The sequence below is a fragment of the Zootoca vivipara genome, chromosome 15, assembly GCF_963506605.1.
Source record: "Zootoca vivipara chromosome 15, rZooViv1.1, whole genome shotgun sequence".
Lineage (NCBI taxonomy): Eukaryota > Metazoa > Chordata > Lepidosauria > Squamata > Lacertidae > Zootoca > Zootoca vivipara.
The window spans coordinates 5,912,052-5,932,388 of record NC_083290.1 but is presented as its reverse complement, the minus strand read 5'-3'; the positions used below and the strand labels follow the sequence as shown (position 1 = coordinate 5,932,388).

General features: G+C 45.7%; 1 protein-coding gene across 4 annotated transcripts in view; it reads right to left on the bottom strand.

The window, feature by feature from the left end:
- The window catches only part of USP32 (ubiquitin specific peptidase 32), a 137,390-nt gene that overhangs the window by 82,166 nt on the left and 34,887 nt on the right, over positions 1-20,337 (bottom strand). For all 4 annotated transcript variants that reach the window (XM_035140032.2, XM_035140033.2, XM_035140035.2 and 1 more), the window contains exon 2: positions 10,838-10,965. In XM_035140032.2, the coding sequence (XP_034995923.2) occupies positions 10,838-10,965 (128 nt within the window). The remainder of the gene's footprint in view (positions 1-10,837; positions 10,966-20,337) is intronic.

Below are 20,337 nucleotides of genomic sequence, written 5' to 3'. Positions count from 1 at the left end.
AGCACATGAATGTAAAGCATGAGCTGTCAGTTGTTGACATGCTTTCAGTTTCAACCAGAACCCTGACACATCAGGAGGCACTGATCCAGCTTTGTATTAACCATTTGGCTGGCACAAAAAGCAACCAGGGATTGTATGCAAGTGCTCAAAGTGAGCTGGTGGAGGAGGGATGGAGTGCTTTGTCCTTTCTTTAGTCCCAAAAGAGAAACCAAGTGGTCTGCAAGAGGATGGAAGCTTCCCATCTCTACACCAGCATTTCTGTCAGTCCACAGTGGTCCAATAAAACTCTGCAGGCTAGTGACCCTTTTGTGCACTAGCTCCCTATTTCTTGTTTCACGAAAGCCTGAATGCCAGTGGTGACTCGTGTGGCACAGTACTATTGGTCTGTTGTGGTAAATAGGTTGTGTTTATTTTTCAGTTCGGTCTTATTTTGCTGTCAACAAATACAGTTGCTTACAATTCACTGTTCTTTACACTGTTCTATTGTTGGTGTTTACATTTGTAGCTATTTTGTAAGCCACCTTAGTGTAGCCAGATGGATGAACACATGGTCTGAAGAAGTGGACAGTTCAAGCAGGGACACTAGCAGGTCAACCCAGAACCCTTCAGGTCCTGGGAATCACAAGACACTGAATCTCCAATTCTGTACCACAGCTGCCATAAGTGACCAGGTGTGCAGCTCTCTTAAAATCACCAAACCATCCTTCAGGTAAGACTACAAGACTGCCCTGCCTGCCCTAAGTAATTGCCAATGTTAAGATTCAAACCAAGTTACACATGATTTACATAAAACATGAAATTCTCCAGACCCACAGTCCAAATTCTGCTCTCAAAGCTGCAGGCACAAATCTCACCTTTGGATACAACTATATTTACCTCACAGCCCTTTCTGTTGACAATACACTGAAAATACACTTGCTGTGTGAGGTGTGGAAAGCAGCCTGCTTTCAAGACGAAGAGTGTGGATGTTACACTTCTAAAACTGATGGAGCAGATTACACTTCAGAATGCCCAGCTCCCTCCATGATACCTATTAAGATTTCTCTGTGCCAGAGAAGGGGGGGGAAGCTGACTCCTTAAAAAATCTGCTTGCGCTGCAATTAAAAGTGGTTGCCATATTTACGGGAAAGGAGAAAAAGAAGCAACCGATTGTGGAGCCGAAGCACCTCCTCGAGCAGTAATTACCCAGCTGTGTGCCAGGACGCCCGTGTGCTGCGAGGAGTTAAATTACCGACAGCTTCTGGCAGCCCAAAGTTTCCAGCCACACAGGAGACTGACCGCTACGTCTCCACCCAATGCCCTGCTCATCTTCCAGCCTTCCGATCAGCTATTCTGACATGTTTCTACATCAATCGTGACTGGATCATTCAATCTCTGTCAAGGTGTAGGCCAGGCAGAATGCCCTCCCCTGAAAAAGAGGCTGTCCATTGAATCTCTTTGTGAGTTGCTGTTCTGGCTTGGCCTCTGTCCAACAACCTCCTGTAAGGTTGGAAAAAATCCTATGCGTTAACCCCGTCAGGTGCAGGAAAATCATTCAGGAAAATGACTCATGCAAGGTGACAAACTGAAGCTCAATCCAGGTAAGACAGAGGCACTGTTAGTGGGCGGGTTCCCTAGAAAGGATGGATGCCTGCTCTTGATGAGGTTACAATCCCTCTGAAGGAACGGGTACATAGCTTGGGCATAGTTCCAGATTCACTGCTGTCCTTTGAGGCTCAGGTGGCCTCGGTGGCACAGAGTGCCTTCCATCAGCTTCTGTTGGACAAACAGCTGTGCTCTTATCTGGACAGGGATAGCCTAACTTCTGTTGTCTATGCTTGGTCACTCCTAGGCTAGATTACAGCAATGCATTATACATGGGGCTAGCTCTAAAGCAGATTTAGAAAATTCAGCTGGTGCATAATATGGCAGCAAGGTTGCTCACCAGGGCACGACAGTTTGAGCATATAACCTGGTTTTGTTATAAGACTGAAATACCGTGTTTCTCCGAAAATAAGACACCGTCTTATATTTTTCCTCAAAAACAACAACACAGTGGCTTATTTTCAGGGGATGTCTTATTTTTAATTACATGTCCAGCCTAGCCTCTTCCTTGGCGCCCTCCAGAACCGCGCCTATCACTATGTCTTATTTTCGGGGTATGGCTTATATTGCACAACTGCTTAGAAATCCTGCTACGGCTTATTTTATGGGTATGTCTTATTTAAGGAGAAACAAGGTACCTCAAGGATCACCTCTCCCAATATGAACTGACCTGGAACCTGCGGTCATCATTTGAAGCCCTTCTTCGTGTGCCCCCAGTATGAGAACTCCAGAGAGGGGCAATATAAGAATAGGCCTTTTCTGTGGTGGCTGCTGAAGGTACACTCTTCCATTGTCTCCCAAGATAGATGCCAACCAAACCCAAACCCTGTATTTGGAATGCTCTCCTCCGGGAGGCTCGCCTGGAGTCTTATTACATACCTTTAGACATCAGGTGAAAACATTCCTCTATAGTAAGGCCTTTCACTGATTAAATAATCTATGGACTTTTAAACAGGGGGTATTATCATTTTTTGCTATTATGTTGTGCATTTCTATGTTTTTATGCTGAAAACTGCTGTGATCCTCAAATGAAGGGCAGTTTATCAATTTAATAAATGAATAAGCAAGGTGCTCGTCTGAGGGCAGGTAGTTCTTATTCACCTATACTCTAAAAATAAAAGCATATTTTGGTGCAGAAGTGAAGCATACCTTCTAGCTGAACTCAGAAATATAGAAATGTATTCCTGTCAACAGATATTTGGGGAAATGATGCCTTTAAAAGGATGGGGCAAACCAGTGGTGCAGTGGAACAGGGATGAAGAGGAGCTACTTATTTCACAGCAGGGATGAAGTCAACATCTCCCAGAGAGCTAGCTGACAATTTTCTGCATGCCAAATAAATAAGTTTATTGGGAGATCAACTCACCAAGTAAGCAATGCAGAAGAGGTGGGTTATATTAGCCAAGAGTTAAACTGCCAACAGGAAAGAAAATCCCTTCATTATAAATGAATTTAAAAATGAACAAAATAGCAATCAAGCGTTTGAGTCCACCAAGACACTTCATCAGACTGGATGTTAAGCAAAAAATAAAAAGGGTGGGATGAAAAAAGTTGGCATTGGTCAATAATTAATCTGCATTATATAACAGGGATGGGGAACCTGTGGCCCTCCAGATGTTGAATTCCAAACTCCTATTAGCCCTGGCCAGCCTGGCCAGTGGTGAGGGATGATGGGAGTTGAAGTCCAGCAACATTTAAAGGTCACAGGTTCCACTCCTCTTGTATAGTGTTAAGAATAGGTGTGGCCATGAGCGTTGTCACAAAGCACACTCACATTTCAAAGTTTACCACCACACCAGTGGGACAAACTGCAGCCAAGTTTGACTAAGGCTCAGATGAGGCTTAAACATATAAACATGCCACATCTGTTGAGATCCACAGGTAAACACTAAACACAATGCTCCCTGATATAGAGGGCTTTGGTGTCTCTGTCCTCGGAGAAACGGAAGGGCTGAAGTACCTGTGGCCCTCCAGACGTTGCTGGACTGCACCTCCCATAATCCCCAATTACTAGGCATGATGGCTGGTGCGAGTTGTGGTTTCACCTGCCTTAGTGCAACAGCCCAAACAACCGGCATGAGCTCTATTCCAACACACACGATCCCCTGACTTCCAGCTTTCATTTCAGCAGCCCCCGTGTCCACCTGCTTCGTTGATCTCAAGCTGAGGCAAGGCAGTGGCAAGTTATAGGAAAATGTGGCCAGTCTTGGGAAACACTGGCATTTGAAAAACTGAAATTGGCCCCCAAAAGGAACTAAAAACTGTCACCTTGTAGTCCTTTGTGCCCAGCAATCCTGCTCCCTCTTCCATTAAATTCCCTCGTGTAAAAAACCCACCTTTCCTAGAAAGCCCCTGACTGAACACTCCTGGCCTCCATCCCAAATTCAAAATGACTCCCAAGTATATGCAATGGCATATTACTCAGACCCACTGCTCTTGCCTCTCCCTTCACTGTTGTTGTTGTTGTTGTTTAGTCGTTTAGTCGTGTCCGACTCTTCGTGACCCCACGGACCATAGCACGCCAGGCACTCCTGTCTTGCACTGCCTCCCGCAGTTTGGTCAAACTCATGTTCGTAGCTTCGAGAACACTGTCCAACCATCTTGTCCTCTGTCGTCCCCTTCTCCTAGTGCCCTCAATCTTTCCCAACATCAGGGTCTTTTCCAAGGATTCTTCTCTTCTCATGAGGTGGCCAAAGTATTGGAGCCTCAGCTTCACGATCTGTCCTTCCAGGGAGCACTCAGGGCTGATTTCCTTAAGAATGGATAGGTTTGATCTTCTAGCAGTCCATGGGACTCTCAAGAGTCTCCTCCAGCACCATAATTCAAAAGCATCAATTCTTCGGCGATCAGCCTTCTTTATGGTCCAGCTCTCACTAGGTTAAGTCTATGAGAGAGGGACCCATTTTTTTGCTTGCATTACTCTGTGCAGTGCCATGTACACCAATTGTGCTATTTAGTAATATTTATATCAACAACCTGGGAGCTTGGAAAGTTATTCCATTCTGGGATGAAGCATGCTCCCATACACTGGACTCAAATCAGATAATTCTGCATCAACAATCTAATAATTCCAGCGATTTCCCCCCCTAGTATGTAAAAATATTTATATGTTAGCTTTCCAAGCAAGAATATGGCAACATACAGAGTTTGGAGAATCTTGCCTTTTGTGTGTGTGCATTTGGGAGAAGAAAAGGTATGATTATGTGAGAAACAGTAAGTGGTACACTCCCTCTCCACTGCAATTAACCTAATCCTATTCTGCCATAACCATGTGTACATTTCCAAACCTCTCCTCCAAATAATGAGGCCTAGAAACTTGATTTGCCTTTCACGAGTCCAAAGTCTGTGCCAGCTACCAGACTCAACACAGAATTGAAGGTAACTTAGAGCCCTGTCCTGTGTTAGAGCTCTGTATCCCTCTGTGGACTCAGTATTTATTCTCCAAATCCTTATTATTGTACACATGTACAACAGCATCTGCAAAAGATGCAGGCAGAGTCTTATCAATAATTGCTTCTCAAGCGACAAAAAAAAAAATCATTAGCCCATTTCACCCGATAGAAATAGGTTGTGCCTAGTTCTGACTTCACTTAATGGGAGATGCCTAGATACCTAATCATTCATACCAGAAAAATCAATAGCTGTATATATCACAGATGGCCTCCAGGTTGAAATGGGTTTTAAAATTATATAGAACAAGCTTCTGACATTTTCTGAGTCCTTACTAGATGCTGCCTGCCCCTTCAGGTTTTTCTACCACAGCCATGAGTGCCAGTAACTTCCTTACCATTCAAACCCAGTTGCAGAGATTCTATAAATTTCAAGTTCTCTTCTTGGCCTTGAACAGTTTCTGAAAGTTACCCAAATATTGTGGTTGGAGCCCCCAGAAAATTTCCACAGTTAAAAAAAGGCACTTCCAATGTTTTAATTTGGGAAATTGTTTCATGTTTCATGGACTGCATCATGGGGTTCTGGTGAAGGTCCTGGTTAACAGCTGGTTATACCAGAGAACCACTTTATCAAGGGGAATGAGGGTGGCAGAATGTGATGCTATGGAGATGGGTCATCCATGCCCCTTTTGCCTCCAAGGTCAGAAGGGGTGTGGGGAAAACCTCCAGATTACTGACCACTTTGCAAAATGCAGAATATGTAAGCACTGACACCACCAGGTACATAAGCACTGGATTGCTATCTCGCGTTTCTCCTAAATACAATGAGAGAGAGGGGGGGGGAGAGAGAGAGAGAGAGAGAGAGAGAGAGAGAGAGAGAGAGAGAGAGAGAGAAATAGGGCCCATGCCCCAAACCTGGAAATTTTATTCCAACACCTCTCCAGATTGAGATATCGGTCATTATGCTTTCAAGCATATCTTCTCAGTTATGCAGGCTAGGAAAATATAGGACGGCTGAATTTTTCAAGGCTGAATTTTTCTAGAAGCTGAACAGCCCACACACAACACTGAAGTTGTTGTGCTCTTGTGGTACAGTACACACAGCCCTGAAAACGCACCAGCTCCTTCTACCTTATTGTGATTTCACCAGGACACATTACAGATTAGGGACAGTTGGGAATGAAATGGAGTTGTTACTATTATTTTAGATTTAAACATTTAAGAATGAATGTTTTATAAACAGGGGAAGTATTTTTTGCCATTTTCACTGCTGCTTGCTGCATATATTTTTTTTTAAAGAAACATGCCCAGCTAGCTTTGCTGGGAAAATAATTATTATGTTGAAATGATTATCTGTTGTCTTCCACAGGTTCAGCAAGAATGGCACAGATACATCCAGATATAACAGAACACATATAGACTGTGTTCACATGGCACATAAAGCCGGGATTTCTGCCTTATGGTTTACTGGGAATGAACTGCATGAAGTGTGCTGGTGCATGCTGCTTGATCATTCTAACTCTCTGAGTAACACAAACTGGAAAGCTGCAATGGAGCTTGGTTCTGATATCCAAAACCAGAACCAGGAGACACATGAAGAGGGCAGAGGAGAAGTTAGCTTCACACAGGTACAGCCTCAGATTGCTTGGGGAAAACTCTGGAGGCGGCGACTTAGGCAGCTGCAAGGAGGTGGGGACCTTCAGTCTCAGCAACTGCTTCACAGGGGCAAGACCTACCAGAGATGAGTGCTTGTTAGACCTACCGTGTTTCCCCTTTTTAATACGTAATCAGAAAGTAAGCCATGGCAGCATTTTTTAGCATTAGTGAAATATAAGACACACCCTGAAAATAAGACATACCTCCATGCCGTGTAGAGCGAGACCGCCGAGTGCCCCAGCCAGCCAGGGGGACCCAGCCAGCCAGAGGGGCCTGGAACCGGCTGCTGTTGCTGCTGCAGCAGCAGCAAGCACGCGGAGCGCCCTGCAGCGCCTGGCCTCTTCTTTGGGGGGGGGGGCTGCCCAGAACCGGCGGCTGCAGAGCGGAGCGCTCCGAAGCACCTCTCTTTTTTTGGCTGCCCGAGGCCTGCCACCTTGGTGCCTGGAACCCTGCAGCACCTGGCCTCTTCTTTTTTCTTTTTTGGCTGCCCAAGGCCAGCGGCTGCAGAGCGGAGGGCCCTGCAGCGCCTGGCCTCTTTTTGGGGGCTGCCCGAGGCCTGCCGCCTCAGTGCCTGGAACCAGTGGCTGCCGAGCGGAGCACTCTGCAGCGCCGAGCACTCGGAGCGCCCAGCAGCGCCGGGCGGAGCGCCGAGCCAGCGGCCTGCCGCCTCGGTGCCTGGAACCGGCGGCTGCTGCAGCGCCGTGTAGAGCGCCCGGCAGCACCCCGAGCCAGTGGCCTGGCCCCTCCAAGGAGGCCTTAAGGTACAAGACATCCCCTGAAAATAAGACACCGTGTGTTTTTTTGAGTAAAAAATGGTATAAGACGGTGTCTTAAAAAAGGGGAAACATGGTAGCTCTCCTGTGCAGATCCTGGTTTGGCTAATAAAGGGTTAATACCGGTATTTTACTGCTGGCTCACTCCTGCCACCGCCCCACTTCACTTATTTTCTCTGGTGGAGTTCCTGTGTACTTATAAAGACCTTGTGATAATTAGAAAATAAATGATTAGAAAGACTCCGCCTGCTATATTTCTACCTGTCTACGTGTAAAAAGGCACAGGAGTGTCACTTCTGGGCGATCTCTCTCATGGCAGTGTTTTTGAAAGCATTGAAAACAAGCTACATATGGTCAAAAGTAATGCTTAAAGCACCTTTAAAGGATAGTGTGGATATAGAACAGCAAGGAAGGCTGTTCATGCCACTGAACAACTGCAGCACTGATCTGCATCTGATGCTCTTTGTTGAAAGTGCCTGCTTTTATTCACTCCCTCTTGGACTAATCTTATTTTTTCTCCATTAATTTCCTCTTATTCCTCTCATTGTCTGCACTCAACTCTTTGCTAAGTCTGCCTTCCTCCTTAATGGCCTCCACCACTGCCTCTGGTTTTTGCACTACCTTTCTGTGATAAAACAGCTCCTGCCTGTCAATTACTTCTTATTCATTTTGCCTCTGCATCTCTGCCACAGTCTCATTGCCTCCTGCTTCAATTATATTTTCTTAGGAACACAAACCATCTAACCAAGCTGGGACCGTTGGTAAATCATGAGACTCTTAATTTCAAGGTCACGGGTTCGAGCCCCACGTTGGGCAAAAGAGTCCTGTGTTGCAAGAGGTTGGACAAGAGGACCCTGAGGTTCCCAACTCTACAATTTTATGATTCTAAGTACTGTCAACAGCAGGGATGGAGGAACTTGTTGGCCCTCCTGATGTCGCTGGATTACAACTCCCAGCATCCCTGAGCACTGGCTATGTTGGCTAGGGATAATCAGAATTTGGAGTCTTAACATTGCTTGGTGGGTCAAAGACTCCCCACCCCTGGGTCTACAGTCACTGATTGACAGCAGCTCTCCAGGGTTTCAGACAGGAGTGTTTCCCAGCCCTCCCTGGAGATGCCAAGGACTGAAACCAGAGCCTTTGGTATGCAAAAACTACACCTCTCCCCCAATAATGCTTTCAACTCTTGTTGGTTTACTTGTGTCTCATCTTAGGATTTTAGGTCAGTTTTCTATTCAGATGCTCAACTTATTTCCTCTGTTTGCAGCTGGAACTATGAGGCTGCTACTCCTTTACGATTACCTTACACGACTGCCTTATTGTATCCAATTTATAACTGTGCTTATTACTTTCTAAGTAATTCATTCTTCAACTCCTCCATGTTGTTCATCTTTACTTTCGCCTTCATGTTTTGGGGATATTTTGTTTCAACCACAAATTTCCATGTTCTAAGCCGCTCCCTAGGCCTAGAACTTGCTGCCCCGCTTTATTCTTTGCTACACAGGGCACTTTTAGATGGGGGTTGGGGTGGGGAGCTAATAACATAGTATTCTATCACACTCAATGATTCCAGTAATTTCCTTAGAGAAGCTGCAGCAGCCAGCGAGGCAAACTGCTGCCACCACCATCTGCGTCAGCTGCCGTTTCCCCAACTAGGATCAGCTCTGACACCCATCCCTTTTCACAGCAGTTATTTATGAACCAAATATACCTTTCCCAAAAGTGTGGGAGGAGAGCCCTAGAGCTGTTTATGATCCCCTCTATTTCTGACGTTCAGGCACTGAGTGCCATCACTTACTCAGCCAAAATGGCACCACCCACGCTCAAGAGGGAAGTTGTCAGCAAGAGGGGGGTTTTTGGCGGGGGGAGGGAACACCCTAAGATTTGCAGAAGGGGGGCAGGGAACCAACAAACAACCCAGTCAAGAATGAGCATGCCCAGTGACCATGGAATGCTGACTGACAGTTGTGGGGAACAGAGAACTATTGGAAGGGGGAAATGGAACAGGGTGGCTGAAATCCTGATCAGCAGAACCTGCAACAATTCGCTGCAGGCCCCACTACTATTAATTCAATTTATTAGTTGCCCAATTCTCCTCCTCGCTCTCCTTATTTTTTCGTTTCAATGTATATTCGTGGCCACAGAACTAGGAGAGCTTTATTTTGAAAAGAAGGGAGTAACATTAACAAGAAACAATAGCAGAAGGTAGAAATTATTGTGGGGGTTTTGCCCTCTTTTACTACCTCAAATCATACAAACATCAGGTGTAGATTTGTGAGCCCTTTTTGGGTGGGTGGCAGGATGACAGAGATGGATAAATGATGAAGTTGCTGAAGACAGCCCTGGACATCTGGTAAGAAGTGGTTGTTATGACTAGAGACAAAGATGGAGAGACTCCTGTCCAAAACCCTGGAGAGCCACTGCCAGTCCATGTTGACAATACTGTACTGAGCAAGATGAACCAATGGTCTGACTCAGCAGAAGGCAGCTTCCTGTGGGGGTCTTGTATACTAGAAGGAGCCAGTGGTGGAGTGCGGTGCATCTCTACACACTGAGCACAAAGACGTACCCTAATTCCTGACTGTGAGTGTCTGGCCACTCAGTGCAAGGATGAAGCACAGATTTTGCCTTCACCACCACCTTTCAGGGGTATTTCCTCCCACCCAATATTTTGCCACCATAGAACTCTACTGTTCTCCATAGCAGTGAAGGGCAACCACTCCCTTCTCCCTTCTTGACCTCTTAGTGGAGGTATAAACCTACTCCCTGGTGACCCCAGCCATTGAGAACCCAACTTTCTCTCCTATCTGCACCATCCCACCCCTTCATCCTGTGACTTGCTGCTTGGTCAGGAAGTGTGACAGAACTGGCCAGCACATAAAAGTTCAGCTTTCCCTAACCTAGTGTGCCCTCCAGATGTTCTGCACTACAGCTGTCTTCAGCCTGAAGCAAGCAAAAGCAGGTGTCTATAGTCTTCTCCAACCTGCTACTGATCTGGAGACAATCTGGATTAAAATTCCCATCATAGAATCATAGAGTTGGAAGAGACCACAAGGGCCATCCAGTCCAACCCCCTGCCAAGCAGGAAACACCATCAAAGCATTCTTGACATATGCCTGTCAAGCCTCTGCTTAAAGACCTCAGCCACAGCTAGAAACAACAGGAGCTATAGATCAAAATATATGAAGAACACCGGGCCGAGGGAAGGCTGATACAGGCCCTAGGATTACAACTGCTAGTTTTCACAAACAGCAACACACCATGTTATAAACGCACAAATATCGGCGTGACTAACTAGAAGAGACACTATGACTGGTATATTGGTTGGTGTGAGGCTATAAAGAACTACAGATATTGAGCAACCATTTCCAGAGCAAGTTGAATGCATGCAACTCAACCACGACCCCCCAACACTTCAGGGAAATCAGTAATTACCTCAGCAACTTTTGGAGGAACTCCATCCCCAAGCACTTCCCGAACGAAGCACTGCTGGCTCATGTAATATGAGAGTCCGCAGGTCCTCTTGAAGGCATCTTTCAGCCGCTTCAGTTCTACATCTGTAACTGCATTGGGAAGGCGGAGAGGGAAAGAGTTAGGTACATACTCTGTAATCAATAAATTTACTCAGAGAAAAGTCAGCCGATTTTTTAAAAATGAAATTGTTTGCTAAGATTATTGGAATAAGATCATTCTTGCAGAAACAATGCACACCCATCATCAGCACACAGAATTCCCTGGTCACTCCTGCAGCCCCCGTGTCCCAGAAAGCCCGTTGCACTGAAGTCATCTTTCCTCCAAACAATGATACATGACTCTGGCAGCTGTCGGTCCACTGCCAGCTGGCATTTTGCTTTTTCCCATAACACTCATCTGGGGCATTGTAGGAAAAACTAGAAGGCAGAGACCCCAAACTATAGAAGCACCAGTGGGTGGAGCACTACTCCCTCTTTGTCGCCTGTACCATTTTACTTTCTGTTTAAGGCTCCAGACCAAGCAACACTATGGGATGCTTCAAGGATGACACTCACAGGGGATCTGCTGCTCCTTACAATTTAAGAGCAGAAAAAGTCCACTCATCTACCAAGCTGCAAGCTACACTGATGCAACAGGAAAGACTCCTGCCACTGCCTGGCATTTCAATAAGCTTTCAAAATTGATTCCCCTCTTGTTAAGAAGGGTTTCTAAGAAGGGAACAGAGCGGCATTGATAACACAAACACAAAAATGCCCTAAACATTCCTCTGGTTTGCAGTTGCAATCTGTGACCATGTGACAACTGCCTGATGACTTCCTCCTGGACCCAAAGTTCCTGTTCCAAGATGCCAACAATTACCACACATCCCCACTTGGAGAAGAAACTGCAATTCCATGGTTGCTAGCTCCAAAATGAGTTATGTGGCACCCCCTCGCCTGAACTCACTGGGCACAATGCCGGGTTAAATGAAGCACAGCAAATGTTCACAAGTACACAAAACAGTTGATATGTCTGCTGCTGAAGCATGTCGTGTTGTCACGTTATAGGAGCATTGGAAGCTGCCCCATTCCATCTCAAGCCACTGGGCCATCAAGCTCAGGATTAACTGGCAGTGGTTCTCTGTGACTTCAGATGGGGTTTCTCCCTAGCCATACCTGAGGATGCTGCAAATAGAACCGGGGAACTGTGGTCCCTCCCCCAAATCTGGGGTTAATGGCTGTGGACCACTAAGGATATACAGACAGGCTCGCCAACCCCTGCATTAGGGCCTAAGATCCAGTGTCTAGCAACAGAAATATTTAGAATTCTGTGCACACCGCATCCATTTCAAAACCCCACCCCACCCCAAGTAAATTAGATCAGCTGTAGGTCCCTCCAGCTTGCAGTACATTTGCCACGCTGACCTTCAACGCTGAAAGAGTTGCCCAGCTCTGAGCTGCATGGTGCTGCACAAGAATGCTTCCCCTATTCCCAGAGTGAGGCCCTTACAACAAATTAAAAATTGAAGCTTCATAAATATTGTTAGTGGGGGTAGATTTGGAGTTATTTATCAGGCTCTTCAAATGCTGTGTCAAGAGGAATAGATTCTCTCTTTCCCCTGCCCGTCCCCTGGGGGTGAGGAAATGGCAGCGCCAGGCTGCCAGGTTCATGTGTTCTGTATTCAGCTCTCACAAGACTGTCTGCAACCACAATGGAAAGATTTCAAGTCCCAGGGACAAATTCTAATCTGTACACCCAGCTCCCCCATCTGTTGCCAGCCAGAAGATCAAGCCTCCTGACTGAACTTGGTCTGTTTCCAGGAGGCTGGTTCCAACGCTAGCATCTGGATGTCTGTTCTGATATATATATATATATATATATATATAGAGAGAGAGAGAGAGAGAGAGAGAGAGAGAGAGAGAGCGCGTTGTACACAAAAGAAGCAAGAAAAGGTGGGGTGGGGGTTGTTTTGCAGTCAGGGTGGAATAGCTCCATGAACCTAGGAGTCTGGTGCCAGCAGTTCTGAATTTGAAATGTTTTCTCTTCCTGAGTTTAATGGAAAAGGAAGCAGCTAAACTTTGGTGCTGGCACAAAGGGCATTCCTCACCCCCAATCACCCCATTCAAATGTGAACCTCTTAGGATCTTTCAATAATACAAGGCTGCAACAGCAGGTATGGGGAGAAGCTCAGCAACACAGTACATTCCTTACATGCAGAAGGTTCAATCTCCAGCATCTCCGTCCCAATGATCAAGTCACAGTATGTGAGAAATACCCTTCACAGGCAAATGCCCTGGAAAGCTGCTATCAGTTCAGAGGAGACAATAGTGGGGTAAATGCACCATGAATCTGATATAATGCGGCCTCCTATGTTGCAAAGAGCTTGTTTTTTGATTCCACAATATGAAGGAACTGTGCTATTGGAAAGGCAACAATACACAAACATAAAGAGGTACAGAGTGGCTACTAGATTGTTTCCCGAGAGAGATCAAAATGCAGACACACAGAATCCAGAATTGCAAATTCACCTGTCAGACACACGTGTACGTGTGTGTGCGCACGCACACACATGCACGCACATATTACTAGCCCTTATGTTAAGTGCAGAGTCAGTGGCTGTTCAAAACAGATGCCCTGTAGCTGAGAATGTGTCTCCTTGTTCCTCCCTATAATTAGTGAAGCAGAATTAATTATTCAAATCGGTTTTAAAGGTATTGTTGCAGGTTTGGGGATTTGGCTTTCCCTACTGCAGTACATGGAGCGCTTGAGATTTCAAAAGGCTTGAGGGTGCCGTTTTAGTTTTTAAGTGTGGACGCAGCCCTACCATTAATCCACCAGTTGCTTCTCCTGCAGGGAAATGGATCCCACTGCAAGAAGTGATACAAACGACTCTTGACAATAAAATCATTTCTTTTCCACGGTGCGAGCCTCTTCCCTATTCATCAAGCCAAATGGGCACTCCTACTCAATATTTACCTGCCTTAATAATTAATAGGGCGCATGCTGCTACAGCCATTCCAACTTGGCATCGCATCCTAGCTGCAGTTAAAAAAAAAATACACCACACAGACTTTTTCATTCTAAATGCTTTACAGATTAGCCACGCAGAAGAAAAGTGTTGGGGTGGAGAGAATCATGCTAAAGAATAGCAGTGAGTTCTCCGGGGGGGAGCTCAGTATCCTCCAGTACATACACACATTACGTCCTCATATACCAACTTGCAGTGCCATCAATAATTAATTCAAACCGTACAGCAACTTTTTTTGGGGGGGGGGGACTTGCAACTGAAGACTTGGCTCATTATACGGAATCAACAAGCAATTCCTCACCTCCTCTGCAGCTCCTGGGCATGTGAACCCTTCCTCCAGCTGAGCCTATTCTTCTCATTCCTCTGGGCCTTCTTGAAGCCCACTCACCCCCTTGCACATTCCTTCCCTAAGCCGCTGCTTCTACTTCACTCTGCTTTCTATCAGCCTAGCCTTTAGGCAGTTGCAGTGGAACAGCACATGCGATGCCATATTAAATCTGACCTTAAGATGCCTCCCGCAGCCTGGACCTAACAAAACCTTGAAGACTGACTTGCTGAATGTGTGGCCTATCTTTGTGCTAGGGAAGTGAGATATTTTGTGATTCACTGGAAAGGGCACATTCTGAAGGTTTTACAACCTATATTGCCACATTTTACCTTTGCTGCATGTTGTGCCATTTTAAATCTCTGCTGGGTTTTTCCCTCACCAAAGAGTACTTGCCCCAGCCTTGGGTCTTGGCTTCCAGGATTTCCAAAGCTATTCAGTGATACCCCCAGGATCAGTACTTTTATACACCACTGAAGCGCTAGGTCCTGGTCCACAAAACTCATGAACCAGGGTTGACTGTGCTGCCTGGAATTTGGGGCAGAATAGTTCATATTGCAAGCCTACGGCTGCTCTCTAACTTCTTGAAAACTTGATGACCTTTCTCTGTAGGTTACTTTCAAGCCTGTGGTCTTTAGTTCCACAAAGTTGCTTCCCAGTTGCAGCAGAAGTACAAGATGCCTGCAATCTGCAAGGTACTGGGCTGGGCTGAGAAGCAATCTGGACACACTGCTTGTCATAAGGACCCCAGCAGGAGACGCTGTCAAGACAGAACAGTGAGGTGCTCACACCACTACCATTGTGAAACAAGCAAAAGAATTCAAACCCCTCAGCTTCTCTTGACTGCTGCCTTAGTGGCTACACCCAAGTGTTAGTTGCACCATGTCTGAACAATGTCTCAGGACTCTCTGTTCCATTGCGAGAGCTCTCCCTTTCCTTCCAGGAACAGCAGTTAGGGTCCTTAAAGCCAGCACATCTTTGAAGCTCTAGCACAGAGGTTGGCAACCTGCAGCCCATGAAGGTTCCTTATCCGGCCCATGAGCTGCCCCTGTACTGAGCCACCTGCTTGGTGAGTCCCCATGCGCTCTCTTCCGCGGCTCTGGAAATCGCTTCTGAGCATGCCCCGACACCAGAAATTGCGTCTGTGCATGTCCGCAGGTGCAATTTGGGTGTCAGGCCATGCACAGAAGCTATTTCCGGTGCCGCGGACATGCGCAGGTGGGATTTCCGGCATAGCGCTGTGCCAGTCCGGCCCACAGAGGATCTCCACGGGAGTGATCCAGCCTATGCCCAGTAAGCCTTGCTGACCCCTCCTCTAGCACACCATGAATTGGGTGATGCTACCTCTTAAAAAGTTACCTAGATGGCTAATAAGATGGAGATCTATCATCTGCCAAATGAAAGCTGGGAAAGGTTTTGGAACAACCCTCTTATCCCAATGCCTTGTTGTAATTAAACCCAAGAATGTATAATTAAAATAACATTCACATCTTCTCCTCCTTTCTTACGCCACTTCTATAACCCTCCCTCCTCTCTTGCTCCCTTGTGTCTATTCTTAGACAGAAAGCCCCCTGAGACAGGAATCTGTCCATGTGTAAACAGATGCACTATAGAAATAAAATGTAATTTGGAACAGATCTCTCTCAACTGGGAGCACCACCCATCTAAGCACTATGAGAAGTCTGACAGCAACAAAAGAAAGCTGTACTAGGAGTACCCAAGGGATTACACCATGCAGGAGGACACAGATGTTATTCAAACATCATGCCAAACTCTGGCTTGACATTCTAGGCATATAACAGCAAATTATAGTGCAGAGCTCCTTTAAACTGCTTCTGTTTTATGGCATCCCAGAACCCACCTTCATCATTTTTTGTTCAACTTTGGCTTTACATTGCCTTATGCAGAACCTGGATAACTTCTTTGAGACATTCAGACTCTTGGGATGTCTGTGATTTGGGTTTTTCAGAAAATTTGGAATGGAAAAAATTTATGATGCCCTAGAGAATGATTTAATTTAGCATGCTTTTTTCTTTTGTTTAGTAAACAAAGCTTAAAAAAAACACCTTTGAAACTGGAACATAAAAAGTTGCCTGAAACCTTTAGTCCATCTAGCTCAGTACTGTCTATGCTTACTGGGAGTGGCTCTCCATGCTTTCAGCCAGGGGAAATTCCCAGTCCTACTTTGGAAATGTTGCTGATTGGAACCTGGGACTTTCTGCAGCCAACACAGATGCTCTATCACTAAGCTATCTTGCCCAGTGTTGTATTTGGAAATGGCATTCATCTATTGCTACTAATGAACTTACCGGTATACAATGTAAAAATTCCAATGTGTGTGGGGGGGGGGTAATTAGAAACTTCCAGTGGAAAGGTTTCCGCTCCACTTAACTGTGGGATGTAAATGTTACACATATATTTTTATTAGCTAGTCTGAGACACCTGGCGCTGTGGGCCAAAGCTAAGAAGGTGAGGCCCTTATCCACATCTGATGGCAGACCACTTGGGGTGTTAAAAAAGGCTGCTCTGAGTTTCCAAATTATGAAATAGGATTGAAGTAAAACATATATTTTGAAAGCTCTCTCTGGTATACAGTTGTACCTCGGGTTACAAACGCTTCAGGTTACAGACTCCGTTAACCCAGAAATAGTACCTTGGGTTAAGAACTTTGCTTCAGGATAGAATCATAGAATCATAGAGTTGGAAGAGACCACAAGGGCCATCCAGTCCAACCCCCTGCCAAGCAGGAAACACCATCAAAGCATTCCTGACAGATGGCTGCCAAGCCTCTGCTTAAAGACCTCCAAAGAAGGAGACTCCACCACACTCCTTGGTAGCAAATTCCACTGCCAAACAGCTCTTACTGTCAGGAAGTTCTTCCTAATGTTTAGGTGGAATCTTCTTTCTTGTAGTTTGAATCCATTGCTCCGTGTCCGCCTCTCTGGAGCAGCAGGAAACAACCTTTCTCCCTCCTCTATATGACATCCTTTTATATATTTGAACATGGCTATCATATCACCCCTTAACCTTCTCTTCTCCAGGCTAAACATGCCCAGTTCCCTAAGCCGTTCCTCATAAGGCATCATTTCCAGGCCTTTGACCATTTTGGTTGCCCTCCTCTGGAGATGTTCCAGCTTTTCAGTATTCTTCTTGAAGTGTGGTGCCCTTTGGGTTCGGTCAGTCAGGATAAGAACAGAAATTGTGCGGCGGTGGTGCGGCGGCAGCAGCAGCGGGAGGCCCCATTAGCTAAAGGGGTAGCTCAGGTTAAGAACAGTTTCAGGTTAATAACTGACCTCCAGAACGAATTAAGTTCTTAACCCGAGGTACCACTGTACTGAGTAAAATGCTGAACTCATCAGGGAAGGGCTCACTTGGGTCAGTGGCAGAGCATCTGCTTTGCATGCAGAAGGTTCCAGGCTCAATCCTCAACATCTCCAGGTAGGGAGGGAGAGACCACCGCATGAAACTCTGGAGAGTTGCTGCCACTCAATGTAGACAGTACAATAATCTGACTCAGTACAATGTAGCTCCCTGTGTTCCTATGTTGTTCCTCTCTCATAGAACGGTGGAGAGTAAGTGGGGGAGCCACTTATGCCACCACAAGCTCCTTGGAGGAAAAGGCAGAACACAAATGAGACGGGTGGCAGGGATAGGTCAGTTCTTTCATTTAAGGTGTGGGGCCTTGTATGTAATAATACTTTTTTAAAAAAGAGTCAAGGATAGGAGCCCAAAAGGTATGGCTCAACATATTTTCTTGCCTCGTTCTCGTTCCAACTTAAATTATTCCACTTTCGACACCTTTCAAAGTGAAATGCAATCTGGGATGTGCTGCTTTTGACAAAGCAAACAATGCCAGGTCCTAACAGCCTTATGGTTGGCGCAAAGGTGGTTGGCAGCCACGGGCATTCATCTCACTTTTCCTTTTAAAAAAAATTCACTGGCAAATAAAAACACACAGCGCAGCAGCTGCTTATTGCAAAACATTTATGCTGTGCACATTGATCCAACAAAGGGGTTTGTTGCAGCAATTATTCCCCCCCCCCCTCTGAAGAAAGGGCTGCAGGCTCAGCCGCAAAGCACAATCTGAACCTGTAATGGTCTCAGAAGACTCTAGTGGAACGATTCTGCTTGGATGCCTTTGCTCTAGAGTCCCGTTTGCCCACAACTGGCCCAGGGAGCTTCACTATCCAAAGCTCAAGGTGAGGACCACTACACACAGAAAATGCCAACTTCAAATCCTGACACCTCTCCAACACCCTAGAAAGCGGCTGCCAGTGGTAGCCAGTCCTGATCTATGATCCAACTTGATACGGCTTTGTATGACACTTGATAGACATTTACTTCTAATGCACAAAAAAGTAGGACTTGGATGCCATGCCTCAAAATTCCAGAAAGGGTAGCTATGTTGGTGTAGTATACACATTAGAGTATCAGGGCACTTAAAGACTAGTAAAATTATAGTGGCAGAAAAATAAACCTAGGGAGGGGAAGGTCCTAGGACGTTTTGCATACAGAAGCTCCTAGGTTCAATCCCTGCCATTTCCAGTTTTAAATAGGGATCAGGCAACAGGTGATAAAGAAAACTATTTTCTGCCTGAGACAATGGAGAGCTGCTGCCAGGCAGGGTAGGTGGAGAAACAGATGGTAAAATAGTTTGGCCTGGTATATAATAAGGCAGCTTTCTATGCTTCTATGTGTGTTGTGTAAAAAACAACAACAACAACACTTTATTATATTGAAGCAAAATATATTGATTTTGTAGATGCAGTGGAGGCCCCCCCCCCCCCGGGCTGGAGATATATAAAGCCGCTTGATTTGCATCCAACCTCCTTCTGGCATAAATTTCTTCACAGACAGTATTTTAATAGATTCGCTGCTTTGTTTACATACTCAAAAATGATATTGATTTAGTTCGGCACTGCAAAATGTATTTTCACACACGTTTTCATAGGGTGATTTAAAGCCCATTTTATGATCTCCCATTCTCTCTATAATCTCCAGCCTGCAAAAACACAGAAGAGAAAGCAAACTGGCTGGCAGGGATTCAACCAGTATAAGACCATGTAAAAGTAGCCCTCTCTCGGCAGCTGATGGCTTTGTGCATGGGACCAAGCACCCACAGGGCCTGAGGGACGGGGGGGGGGGGGAGACTGTGCAATCTATTCCCAGTGTTCAGGCTGCATATGCCAAAAGCATCACCACCTACACACAAGAAGGAGGTATTGGCACGCTTGGAGAAGCCTAAGGTTTGCAAACACACAAAAATATTCTGTGGCTCAGTAGCCACAGAATGGTGATTTGACTATTGGAGGGGTTGGGAAGGAGACTAAAAACTAGGTGGGAATGAATGGGGGGAAATTATAATTTACCTTGGAGACCACTGTAAGCAGTTGAAAAAAAATAGCAGGACTGCAATTAACACTTGTAATGTATCGAGAGCTATGGACATAATGGAGTTATAAAAAAACTTGGATTACTGAAAAAAGATGCAGTAGAAAAGGTTTAACAACAGAACCCATGGAGGGGAAGGTGGGAAGTACAGAGATTCGGAGGAATCTTCTAATTGTGGATGTGTTGTGGTATTATTATAATTTTAAATTTGCAAAACCAAATAAATAATATATTGGGGGGATAGGTGGGAATGGGCTTACAGTGGTGCCTCTGGTTAAGAACTTAATTCGTTCCGGATGTCAGTTCTTAACCTGAAACTATTCTTAACATGAAGCACCACTTTAGCTAATGGGGCCTCCAGCTGCTGCCGCGCCACCGGAGCACAATTTCTGTTCTCATCCTGAACCAAAGTTCTTAACCCGAGGTACCACTGTAAGCCCATTCCCACCTATCCCCGAGATACCACTGTAAGCCCATTCCCACCTAATCTGGGTTAGCGGAGTCTGTAACCTGAAGCATTTGTAACCTGAAGCGTTTGTAACCCAAGGTACCACTGTACTCCGGAGTGCAATGTTTTGTTGCAGGTCCACTTCAATTTCTGTGTATATATGTGTGTGCATTGCTGGAAAATTTGCAGCAATTTAATAGGCGGCTTAAAGTGAAGACAAGGGCTGAACCACTCCCTTGGCACTCTAGGGAACAGTGGAGCTTGAGCACTCTCGGAGCTTTATTAAGTTT